Source organism: Cyanistes caeruleus, chromosome 4, assembly GCF_971803275.1.
Source record: "Cyanistes caeruleus chromosome 4, bCyaCae1.hap1.1, whole genome shotgun sequence".
Taxonomy (NCBI): Eukaryota; Metazoa; Chordata; class Aves; order Passeriformes; family Paridae; genus Cyanistes; species Cyanistes caeruleus.
Window position 1 is genome coordinate 57,851,931 of NC_141704.1, and position 12,732 is coordinate 57,864,662.

Below are 12,732 nucleotides of genomic sequence, written 5' to 3' on the forward strand. Positions count from 1 at the left end.
GTCTGTTTTACTTTCTTGTGTTAGTATCAACACTGTTTTGCATGTGGTCACAAGAAACCAAGGATTCCTGCTTCTTGTCAATCTTACCTTTTATAATTAGTTTCATTTCAGGTAGCTCTAGTGCTATTTTTTTTCAAGTTTTTTTAAGTTTTTAAGTTTTTTAAGTTGCTGTTGCACTCTGTTGCTCTGTGCTTTTCACTGAGACTACTGCCTGCCCACAGCACTCTGATTGTACCCTGAACTTTAAGATACTACAACAAAAGAGGCTGAAATATTAAGTAACTAAATCCATATAATAATGGAACTATTATATGCCATCATGAAATATAATTAATTATATACAATATGAATTTTTAAATATTTTTTTTACAGTAAACTTATTCTGATTGCCTGGAAGGCATGTATAAAACACTACCTAAGATGATGAACATTTTTATTAGCATTCAGTAGGTGTTTTATCACTAGGCTCCTTTGGTTGCTAATATTAATGACTGGTGGATCTACATAAATTTGTAACAGCTCTACCTCACCAAGGTTATTAATTGAAGAGGTGCTGATTGTGTTAAAGGGTGTTTCTGGTGAGCTGCATAGTTCTTGTTCAGTGTCCTTACTTCATGTTACCTGTTTTTCTGAGCAGCTCTAAGAGAAGCTGATTTTAGGAAATCTGCAGCGTTGTGGGAGAAGCACCTGAGTTCTTACCATAGTCAAAAAGATGCTGTAAAAGTAAATATTTTATATGCACTGCTCTGTACTGCAGTGGTAAGTTTCTCTCTAATTTAAAATCCTTTTAGTAAGTTAGAACTTTTGCTCAACTGTAATGTGCTTAAGACATTTTCATGTGTGTTGTCTGTGGGTTGTAACTTGTCTGGTACTGAAGTAGCTGGAGCCTGTGATGGGCCCTCCAAGAAGTCCTTGATTCCTGGGACGTGTGCATGCAGCTGAGGGAAGGGTCTGGTTCCCTTGAATTCACCTTTGTGAAGAAGGGCAGCATGGACTCAGATATTGGGCAGGAAAGAGAATTATCCAAGTAGAAAGGTTGCTGCTGCCTGACACTTTCTGGCTATAAATGTGAGGGGTGAAGTTGTTACGTTGCTTGCTTTGGTGAAGAGAAAGACCCATTGTGAACCTCTTCAGCAGAGCTACTGCAGCAGCTCTGCTCAGCTCTTGATGCCTTCTAAAATTAAATCCAAGATAAATAAAAATGTTTTCCCTGTTATTTAAGATGAAAAATCAAGACCATCTCTTCTGGTGCTGTGAAACTCTTAAAGCTTTCACAGTATAAACACAGAAGAGACCAAGAGTGTGCATGCATCAAAAAGGGAATTGTAGTTCTGTGAAGGAAGTATGAGTGGCCTTAAACTTTGTGTGTGTAGGCAGACTTGGTTATGAGTACACTTACAGCAATATATAAAATACCTGTACAACATAATGAAACATGGAAGTGCCTGTGAAGTTGGAGATGTGAGACAAATTGACTGAATTGTTGATTTTCACCTTTTTCTGTGCAGCATTTACAAAATCAGATGGATGGAGGAAAAAAAACCAACCACTTTCTGAAAAGGTCTAAGTACAAGAGAGGTTGGCCTACCTAATTTTTCATTATTTTTCTTCTGTAGTACTCATTTGCTAGAACTTGGTCTTTTCAAAAATGGCTGTTTCCCTTTGCCTAAATCTTCACCCTAAAATAATGATGACTCAGCCAGAATTGGAGCATATCCTAGTGTTTGTATAATCTATTGCTTGCTGGAAGCATTAGCATAACTATTTTGTTCCAGAAAATGCAGCCTTCTCCTTTCCATAGCTGGGATAGAGATAGGCACTTTCCTACCTCCCTTCTAACCTGTGCTCTGTCATTTAGGAATAGGCATGGCGTGGAGAAGACTGCATTTTGTGAATCACAAGGACTAGACAGATTTGAGTCAATCCTGAAGCATCACATGAGGTATTAATTAGGAGTGGAAGGAGAGTTCCAGCCACATTCTGAAGGGTAAATATAGGAACACTTATGCTTTATACAGCTCTTAGTATAATGGTGTTTTATGTACATCCATTTTATGTACAAATTACCAAGTTTAACTAGATCTTTATTTTCAGTTTTCCCCTTAAAACAATTTTTTTCACCGTTGAAACTGCTGTGTCTTGTTACAAAATTCATTCTTTTCCTGAGGATATGAACTGATTGCCCTCAGAAGATGTATGTTTTAATTCTTGATCAGAATAAACCTGGTTAGCTGACCTCCAAGGGGCTAACTGAAAGTAAAAACCAACCTCTTCCCAATCCTGAGCAGCTTTATTAAGTGCCACTGTTTCTTTATTTTGCAGTGCTTTAGCTATGCCTGTCTTTAATTAGACTCTGGTATGATGTATTCATAGCTGCTGAGCACTGCTGTGATAATCACAAGCTATTTTGTAAACAGGCTGACCCAGTTGCTGTATATATCCTATAGGGAGTGCAGCTATTGCCAGAACCTCTTACTATTGCAAGCCCTCCAGACAGGCAGAAGCTCACTTGCGTGTGACTGTGTTTTGTAATGGTGGAAGGAAAAGAAAAACCTCAGTCTTGCTTTCTGGCAGAGCTACCAGTGTGTTAAAATATCTGTGCTCTGCTCAGAAAATTGATAACTTTTAGTTAGAAGAAAGTTTTTCCTAATGTGGAAAGAGTCTGTTCTGCTTATTAAAACAGCATTCTGAGTTTACACAGCTCAGTGAAATGCACCTGAGTTACTGTAAGGTTTTAGATAAATGCTTTGTCTTGCTTGCCTTTGCTTCCCCAAGAGTAAAATTAGAACAATGATCACTTAGTGAACAGCATCATGAGGTTAAGCTGCTTCAAGGATGGGAGTTTACCCCAGGAGAACCCTGCAAAGGGCTGCTTAGTCTGGCTGTGGTAGGACTTGTAGCTCTCTGTGTGTTTCAGAGAAATGGTTATATGCAACAGCTGAGGACATTTTTAATGCAGAGGATAAGCTGTGGTACGTTACTTTGTTTGCTGTTCAGCTTTAGATTTAAAATTATTTAAAATGTCAAATGCTGAAAAAATCTTGATTTGATTAGAAAGTAAAAATAAAATAAAAAAATTACAGTTATTTCTCAAACTATAAATATTTTTGAAAATTTGAAGTATCTGTGTACATCTTCCTCTAACTCTTTGAGTTTGAAGGCTATTTTAAGATAATTTTAAAAAAAACAACAATCAACAAAAACTATGTTTTTGAAAAGATTCACAAATCTGAAAAGCTGCTTTGATAAGGGAATGACAATGTTTTGTGTTCTTTCTTTTAAAGCAGAAAGGATGATATGCAAGGAAAACAAATGCTATGGGGATCTCACATCAGTTTCCTTAAACTCAGTTCTTCTCTGTAACTGATTGTGGAACTTCTTGTACAGTCCCTTGGCAGTAGATTATGAAAAGAAAATCCTTCAAAAGGACATTCTCTGTTTGTCATCTTGATATTGAGATGTTTAAGAGCAGAAACTCTTCCTGGTTGACCTCCCATAGGGGCAGCATCATTCCTCTAAACTGTCCAAACAACAGTGGAAAACTCAAAGGTTCTAATAAAAATTTAAGAGGAAAAAAGATTGTATGAGGCACGTAAGAGAAAGCAGAAATGAAAACAATACAGTTACCATAAATCCTAGAGGTAAAACTTGAATTATGTGGGTAGGCCAGCTATTGAGAATTGATCTTTCTGTGTCTGCACGGCTGGGGTAGCATGAAAAAGGGTGGTTTTCACTTCTTTCTTCTTTTCCTTGTCCTTTTCCTCGAGTGTAGTAGTAGTAGCAGTAGTAGTACTAGCAGCAATAATAATAATAATAATAATAATAATAATAATAATAATAATAATAATAATAATAATAATAATTTGAACACAAAGAGGAAGGAACAGACAGGAAAATATCTGACAGAATTTCTTGGAAAGGCTCAGCCATAGCAGAGCACAGCAATAATGTGTTTGAATGGGGAGGAGCATAACTCTAGACAGATGCTAGAGGGACATCACCACCACACTGGCTGGGAAGTTGTTTAGGGTTGTCTAAGGGGATAAATATGAAGTCAACAGCATGATGATCATGACATCAGAGTGTCTTTATACATACTGTGTTGAATTGTTCTGGGTGGAATACTGGGGAAAATTCCACAAAGTGAAATATTTAGAAAAACTGAGAAGATTCCCAAGAAATGGGTTTGTTTTTTGCTGTGAGTTAGGCAGAGCTGGGCTGAGCCAACTGTTATAGCACTGGGACCATTTCTCTCCTGGAACAAGAAGAGGCAGACTGGATGACCTAATACATTTTCTCATATCATAGCTACATCTTTGAAAACAAATCTCACCAAGAGCTAAAAAAGGATTTTTATATCCGTCGGTTTTCTGTCTCTGCTTGAAGGTACTTCACTTCATCCCAGGGCTCCTAAAGCTGTTTGTAAATATTTCATAGAGTTCAGAGGGTCTCTCTCACTTCAGTTGTTGTTTCTGTGTGTCTGATGTTTGCCTCATGGGCTGTTTCAGTAAATAGGTTTTTAATGGTATTAGGAGCAAAAAGCACCTGAGGTCCAGAAATTCTAAAAGCCATCCTACTGCCACACACAGAGCTGTGTTGCTGCAAATATGTAATTGTGAATGCATCACATTCCTCTGTTTCCACTACAGTCTTGGCTGGATGAAAGTGAGTGGGGTCACTTGACTCCCACCTTTCAAAAGCAGATCTCTAAACACGATTCCAGGTTAAAACATCTCCACCAGAAGTGGCCTCACTTTAGAAGCTGCATAAATATTGAGTATCTGCAACTGGTATCAGTGAGATTTACCTCTGTGTAACAGGTAAATCCAATGCCAGCCTTTGGCTGACAGTGGCCTCTCCAAGACAATACTTGTGAAACCTCATGTCTCCAGAGACTCTGTGCAGGCCGAAGGCACATCCCCAGTGATATTCCCCAGCTGGACTGGATGATCCTTGCGTCTTCCTTCCAGCTCAGCATACGTGATTCAGTGTTACCAGAGTAATGTAAGGCTCTCTGGGTGCCATGCATTGGTTTCTGCAGAGAAGAGAGCTTCAGTGGCTCTAGGAGACTGTGAGACTCTCTCATCTGTGAGAGACTGCGCTGGCACCTGGGTGATGGGGAGTTATTTACAACCAGCAACTACTATGAACAAGGTGAGATACTTCTAATTTCTCTACTTGCATGCAAAGGAGCCTGTGTGCTACAGGCAGCATCAAACTGCTGCTCAGAGTATTTTTGGAGGAGCAACAAGCAGTGAGGGTATTGCATTCAGTATTGAACTGCCTGGCGAACAGAGAAGCTGATAGTAATTTTTTTAATTATTTCTAAGACATCAGAGTTTATGCTGAATTTATATTTAAGTACATGAGATATGACTGATGTTTCATCTGATGTTACTTAGTTTTGTGTTTCGTTTGTAGGCATAGGAGCATTTAAGTGAAGGCTCCAAGCTAAAATGGTCTCAGCGTGCTTGTCTAAACTGGCACATTTACCTCAGAGAGGAGCCTGGGAATGAGGCAGTGCAGATGCCACCAGACAGAGACATTTCTGGTGTGAGTGCATGCAAGGCAGTTGATGTCCAGGCTGCATGTGAGGCAGCATGAAGAATTGCTCAGGTATTGTCTGTCCTGGGCCTGTATGCTGCAATTCATGTGTAGGTAAGCATTGTTGATGAGCTCTAAACCTCACAAATGCTTTCTGAATCAACAGCATAAACAGAAACGTGAAAATTAGGCTACAGAATGTCAGAGTTGTTACTGGCAACTAGTAAGTAACACTGTACCCTCTTTATTTTTCTTCTTGTGTGCTTAGCTCTGCTTACATGCTGTGATGTTTGCCAAAGCACTGCTCCGTTGCCTTACACCAGTAAAGCCAACAGCGTGACCTGTCTCTGTATTTTCTTGATAGCATCTTCAAGTTAATTAATAAATATATTACTGCCCTCTGAGGACAGATAATAAGGTATTGACTAGTCATGCAAACCACTTAAAAATCAGATGAAATGAAGATCTGAGCTGGAGTCATTGTCGTGGTTTCCCCCTAGCTGGCAGCCAAGCCCCACACAGCCGCTCACTCACGCCCCCACCAGCAGGATCAGGGAGAGAACTAGAAGGATAAAAGGTGGAAAACTCGTGGGCTGGGATAAAGACAGTTTAATAGAGAAAGCCAAAAGCTGTGCACACAAGAAAAAAGAAACAAGGAATTGATTCATTGCTTCCTATGGGCAGGCAGGTGTTCAGCCATCTCCAGGAGAGCAGGGCTCCATCGCATGTAACAGTGACTTGGGAGGAGAAATGCCATCACTTCAAACATTTTTTGTCCTCCTTCCTCCCTCCCCCTTTATCTTCTTTCCACTACCTTTATATATTGAGAATGCTGTCTTATGGTCTGGAACATCTCTTTGTTCAGTTGGGGTCACCCGTCCTGGCTGTGCCTCCTCCCAGCCTCCCAGTCAGCCCCAGCTTCCTCACCAGCCTCACAAAAAGCAGAAAAGGCCTTGTCTCTGTGTAAGCTCTGCTCAGCAATAAAAAAACATCTCTATATTATCAACCCTGTGTTCAGCACAAATGCAAAACACAGACCCATACCAGCCACTGTGAAGAAAATTAATCCTCCCATAACCAAATCCAGCACAGTCATGCAGAACACCCCAGAGGGGGGGTAACAGAATTTGTGTTCATTTATCAAAACAAATGTGTCTTCCAGAGAAAGAGGTCTCATTATATCAAAAAGGAATAACCACATCCAAGAGCCTTCAGCATAACTGCAAGCTTCAAGCAATCCACAGCATCAAAAACATTGAGAGGCCATTGGCCACTGCACCAGAAATTTTGCCTTTGGCCAAGGGCATACTCACAGGAAAGAGGGTAGAGCAATATGGTTAGGAGATGGTCCTAATTTCCACTTGGTTGGTGAGCAGCTTTCTTTTATAGGAGAGACTAAATGTTTGTGAGGCTTGTGTTGTCTTGGTGGTAGTGAGGATTAAAAGACAAGGATGGATTATGAAGGGTGACACTGACTCTGCCAGCAAGACACTGGTGTTTTAACACATAAGACATGCATATGTGTATTACAATATAAGCATTAATTTGGAAAGGTTATCCATCCTATCTGACCTATCCCTAAAGAACAATGACTCTTAAAACTCCAGCAGTGGGGAATATTGCCCTGAGAAACATGATATGTCACCATGTTCTCTCTCTCCCACATCAAAGCTGCAGTTTCTGTGTTTGATTCCTGTTATCGGTTTACATTTTTTGAACTCTTAAAATACCCTTTTCTCAGGCCAATGCCAGCCCTAATGGACTTTTTCTGCTCAGAGTAGAGTCTAGAAACGAAAAGGTGCAAGTTAGTATCTAAACTTGTATTAGATCGGATATGTAGATAGTCACCAGCATGTCTGTAAAGTACTAGAGAATCAAATAACAGCAGGTATTCAGGCCAGGGGAAGCTCAGCTACCCTAGATATTATGAAGGAAAATCCTTAGACTGGAACATAATTGAACAGTCATTTTCTGAACAGTAAAAATTATTTGATTGAGGTGGTATTCTTTCCTGCCCTTTCTTGGAACACATTCAATCACATTAGTGGGGGGTTTTATGCCTAAATGGGATGGTTTTGAGTTATAAAATGTGATTATTCACACTGGTATAATAATGTAAGGCATATAAAACTGTTTAGTCCTTAAAGCTGATCAGCTTATCACTGTCCAACACAAAGGACTCAGAAATCAGATATCTGAACAAGCTGGATATGTTAAAGCAGTGACCAGGGATGCTATGGGAACAGGAAAGTCTGGTCTAATCTTTGCAAACATGAGGTACTGTCCCAGTTTTAGTAAAGTACGCCAGGCAGGAAAGCCAATGTTCCTTGCTCCTTTGTTTCCCTGTTTTCATCTGCTTCTTGTTTCCTAGGAGAGCTGCATCTTCTTTTCCAGTGTCTACTTCGACTACATTCTCCCTCCATCTAATCTTTTACCCATCCCTCCCCTTCTTTTTCTGCTGGCTGTCACTTCTGTTCCCTTAATAGCAGTTTCAGGGCTCATGCTGGGGGTCCCTCAAATGCCACATAGGTCAGTATTTACACTGCATTTGAATAAATGCTGTTTTTTTCAGCTTCCCCCACACAGGCACGGGTGAGGGCAGGAAGCAGCAGGGAGAGGAGCAGAGCAGGCACTCACACTATGGACCCCAAAGTCACCACTCACATGCGGAAGGAAAACACGTCAGCACTGGGTTCTGGTGACACCAAACAGCATGCAGGGTATGGAAGGGGCCTATAGGCAAAGTCATTTCCATGTCCCAGCCCCTCACCTTTCCTGCCTCCCACATGTTTCCAGAGGAAAATGCTTTGCTTTTTGCTTTCTGAATGTTTGGGCTCTTCTCTGGGAGAAAAGAGCAACAGTTTTATAAATAGTGACTGAAATAAATTACACTCAAATCAAATGAAAGCTATGTAAATATTCCAAAGATTATTACAAGAAAATCTAGAATAGGTTATTATCTCTATATAAAATAGAGCTTGTTAGATCAACATTGCTTTTAATGGTAGAATGAAAACTGAGTCAAGAATCTGGTGGATTCAAATTTTTTTCTTGTTTTCCCTACTTCTGCCTTACTGGCAGTCTCCACCCATCCTCATAATTTCTGGTCATGTATTTAACTGAGGCAAAGAGCTATGAAAGCTCCATCAGCTGAAAAAATCAGAGGTAAGAGTGTTCAGCAGCCAAGTTCAAATCACCATCTGCATATTATCTAATTTCCCACTGGAGACATGAATGTTTTGAGTTTAGCATTGTCACAGAACGGTAATCTTGTCCTGAACTAGTTCTCAGGAAGTTCCAAAGGAAACAATATCTGTACATGTGCTCTGTACTGGAATAGTTTAAAGCAAAGGAAAAAAAAAAAATGGAAAAAGCAGCCTTGTTTTTTCTATTGCCTCACAGTGGATCAATCAGACAGCAATTCCTAGAAATACAAAAATATATGTAGTATGTCTTAGAGTGGGAGAGATAATAAACTGCTATAGGTGCTAAAGAGATGGCAAAATAAAAAAAAAATATCTGGGATATATCCTTAAAAATATCTCCTACATTCTTTTCCTGGAGAGCAAGGTAATTTTTTTAAGTGTGTATTATTCTGAGTAGTAATCAGAAAATGACTGAACTCCGGACAACAGCCTAATTTTTGTTCTGCTTCACCTTTTCTGTCCAAGGTAACAGGGAACCCAACTGGTGTCATTAGTATCTGTGTTTATACAAATCATCCAGACCTGTATTTCTGCTTTTATGACTGAGAATTTAAACCAGCACTTTCAAATGTGCATGGGCCAAATGCTGCAATTTACAAGACAAATACTGTCTTTTCAGTGCATTAAAAGGCTAAGCAGTTTTTGAAATTTGAATACATTTTAAGGGCACTTTAGACATCCTAAGTTGAATGTGCATCAAATTTTCACACCACTTTGAATAATTATATCAATTACCACACCAATATGCAAATCTTTTAATTGTTTTGATTAAGAAACTGGAAGGCTGGGGTTTTTTTGAGATACCATCTTCTGTTGAAAGAATATAATAAAGGAGACCAAGTTTAAGTTTCATCTAATATCTCGTTTGGATATCCACATTTTGCAGCATCTCATAAAGACCTCATAAAGTTTGATGAGAGTTTTTTGGTATTGTTTGTTTGTTTGTTTGTATTTTGGGGAGGTTGTTTGTTCTTTGGTGGATTTTTGTTTGTTTGTTGGTTGGTTTGGTTTGGGGTTTAGGTTTTGGTTTTGTTTTTTCTGAGAAGAGATGAAGTGTCTAAATGCTCACAATGGGATATCTGCTCTCAGATAATCATATACATTTTCTTACTGACTTCTTAAAACATTGTTCTCTGAAAGTGCAGGTGTTGATTAAATCAGACAATGTTCTGGTGGTGGGCAACCTAGGTGGAGAATCTTGGTCTTTTAACAGCTGAATTTGTTTTCTCATCCAAATTCAAATTAATTAAAAAAATTCCGAGGAGGATCAAACCCCAGTGCATAACCAGGAGTTTGGTGGGACATGGCAGGTTTTACATTTACAAGTTTGCATTACCTGCTGCAATACCAGATGAACTGGCTGTGCTGCATTGCAGGAGTCAACCAGCCAGTGGCCCAAAGATTGATAGCAAAAACCTGCCTTTCACATCTAGGCTGTAATTTGATTCTGACCTATGTTGATCATGAAAGCCTCTGTAAAAGGTGTTGATGATATCAATTATCAGTAGATAGGATTTCATATCACCAAGAAATGGCTACTGTTATTAATTATTTATCTTTTATCAGGAAGAAAGGAGTCCAAGTAGCCACCATGTGAAGAAGTAGAAAATTACATTTATCACTAGGTGTGGATTCCCCCTATCAAAGAGAAAGTATAGTATGAATAGTAGATTTTTGTCTCCTTCCTACAAAACAGTTTTTTTAAGTAGTTCTTAGGTGTTTGTTTGGTTTTTTTTAATCTCATCTATTTTGGGAGGTAACTCTGCCATGTTTCCAGCATTGGACATTACGTCTCAATATTAGAACTGCAGTTCTTCAGTGGAACATCAAATGTGATAAGAAAGTCTAGCAGAATTCTAAGTGAATGAAAATCTTCTGGAAATAATCAGAACCTCAGAAGAAAGAGACCCAACACTGCTAAAAGCAATGGGAAAGGTATTACAAGTTATAGATTGATAGTAGTCTACTAATTCCACAGCTAGGGTTATGTCCTAGACATAAATTGCTTGGGGAATAAAAGAAAGCTATGACTACGCTCTGGACATTGAGACTAAATTATCCCTTGGTGTAAATTTCATGGAAATGAATGGACTTACTCTGTTAGTTAACCTCTATTACTCTGACAGCTTTTCCACAACAGGCTGTGTGCTGAGAGAACCATCTCCTATTAAGTCTGCTGCCTTTTCCTTCAGAGATCAGAGACTTGTCCGCATGTTCAGTCCTCAGCATGGGTGTTATTTTACAGAGTTTGTGTGCATTTTTTCACTACTGTTACATATTCCTGCCACATAGCAGGAACTGCTGATAATTACCCTCTTCATTAATGTGGCTATTAGACAGAAATTTCTAAACTTGGCCAACTGCTTAGTCTGTACATCTGATTCTTATGTAGCCTTTCTGTTGACTGCACTGCAGGGCTCCAGTCACAGAAAACCCCAGGCTCCTCTCTTAGCAAGCATAGCCTGTAAAAAAAAAAATCAATTAGAATCCATTGAAATATTAAATTGAAGTTGCATTTATTTACCAGTTGCAACACTGCCAGTATTGAACTGCATTTGAAATGCTTTTCCACAGCAATGGGCCGCAGTGTGAAGGGTGAAACAGAAACCTCAGTTCTCTCACCAGCATCACTGTGTTAAGGTGTGCAGTTACACACTCACAACTGAAATGAAACAAAGATAAGGATCTTGCACTTGCTGGTTTCAACCTAGTGTATTTTAGCTGGCCACCAAACAATATATTGGGCTCTGTTAGAACAACCTTTCTCTGAAGTCCTTCTGCTTTTCTGGTCCATCAGCTTTTCTTTGCAGTGCACTCAAATACACTTGCAATTTTTGTATTTATAATAAAGACTTTTGCAGCAAGAAAGCAGCTTAGAGCACCTGATTTAGCAGGTGTTTTACGTGTGTAAGCAGCATTTCAATGGGTGTGGCATACAGGGATTAGACACAGGTCAAGGTTTTACTTCAGATGGGAACACACGGCCACTTTGGGGAAAGATGGCACTGGGCACAAGGCGGGGAGCAATTCTGGGGGACAGCAGTGGCGTTCCCGAGGACAAGAAGGGGTCCCGATGTCTCCTGAGCCAGACCTGACCCTTCCCTAGCTTGGAGCATCCTGTGGAAACATGACAAGCACAGCAGCAGTTTGGGCAGCCAAGGCCTGAAGTGCTATCAGTGAAAAGAACAGGGATGTTTTATCGATCCTAGGGATCGAATATTTCAGTTATCACTGAAGTTACAGCCAGCAGGTTAACATGGGGGCTTTGGGAGCGTGTCTGTCGCTGCCGCACGGTTCGTGCTTGTGAGGATTCACCCCAGAGCCGCAGCGCCGCTCTTCACCGAGGGATGCCCGGCGTCCTACTCGTTCCTCGTTTGAATTCCGCCGGCATCCCGGGTTTCCCCGCTGCCGGGAAGGACCCGCAGAGCCCTCGGCAGTGGTGCTCAACGCGATGCCGCAGCCGTGTGTGCGCTTCCCGGTTCCCGCTGCCCGCGGCCCGGCGGGGGCGCTGCCGCCAGTGCGCTCCCGCGCCGCCAGGGGGCGCTGCGGCGGGCGGGGCCGCGGGGAGGAGGCGGGGCCCGAGCCCACGTCCGAGTTCCCAGGGCGACGGGGCGGTCGCGCTGTGACGTCACGGTGCTTCCCGGTGACGTCAGGCGGGCCCATGCGCCGTGGCCGCGGCGATTCTGTGTGACGTCACGAGGCCGGCCGTGACGCGCCGGCGGCGCTGGGAGCGGGCCGGGACCGCGCTCGCCGCCCGCCCCTCGCACTACGGGTCGCGGCTGGGGCCGCCCCGGCGGCGGGGACGCGGCCGCCCCCGGCCCCGCCCTCGACCCGGCGCTCCGGCCCAAGATGGCGGCGCTGAGCAGCGGCGGCAGCGCCGAGGGGGCCTCGCTCTTCAACGGGGACATGGAGCCCGAGCCGCCCGCGCTCGGCGCCGGCTACGCGGGGGGCGGCAGCGGGGACCCGGCCATCCCGGAGGAGG

General features: G+C 41.8%; 2 protein-coding genes across 3 annotated transcripts in view; one reads left to right on the forward strand and one right to left on the reverse strand.

Annotated features, from left to right (window-relative positions):
- Window positions 1-11,092: 11,092 nt before the first annotated feature.
- On the reverse strand, window positions 11,093-12,493 carry LOC147653668 (uncharacterized). Its single transcript, XM_086884959.1, has 2 exons — window positions 12,066-12,493; window positions 11,093-11,212 (listed from the first exon to the last, which is right to left on the reverse strand). The coding sequence occupies exons 1-2, from the start codon at window positions 12,411-12,413 to the stop codon at window positions 11,174-11,176; spliced, it is 387 nt and encodes a 128-aa protein (XP_086741085.1). The 5' UTR covers window positions 12,414-12,493; the 3' UTR covers window positions 11,093-11,173.
- Window positions 12,488-12,732, forward strand: part of BRAF (B-Raf proto-oncogene, serine/threonine kinase) — a 76,638-nt gene continuing 76,393 nt past the window's right edge. The window contains exon 1 of one of the 2 annotated variants that reach the window (XM_086884937.1): window positions 12,488-12,731. In XM_086884937.1, coding sequence (XP_086741063.1) covers window positions 12,600-12,731 — 132 coding nt within the window. In that variant the 5' untranslated portion in view covers window positions 12,488-12,599. The remainder of the gene's footprint in view (window position 12,732) is intronic. The other variant, XM_086884938.1, reaches the window with a different exon arrangement.

Excerpts from the sequence above, each read along its gene's own strand:
- LOC147653668 (XM_086884959.1), bottom strand. The coding sequence starts at position 12,413 with ATGGGCCCGCCTGACGTCACCGGGAAGCACCGTGACGTCACAGCGCGA. Across the intron at positions 11,213-12,065 it reads AGCGGCGCTGCGGCTCTGGG|GCTATGCTTGCTAAGAGAGG; the intron begins GTGAATCCTCAC and ends TTTTTTTTACAG.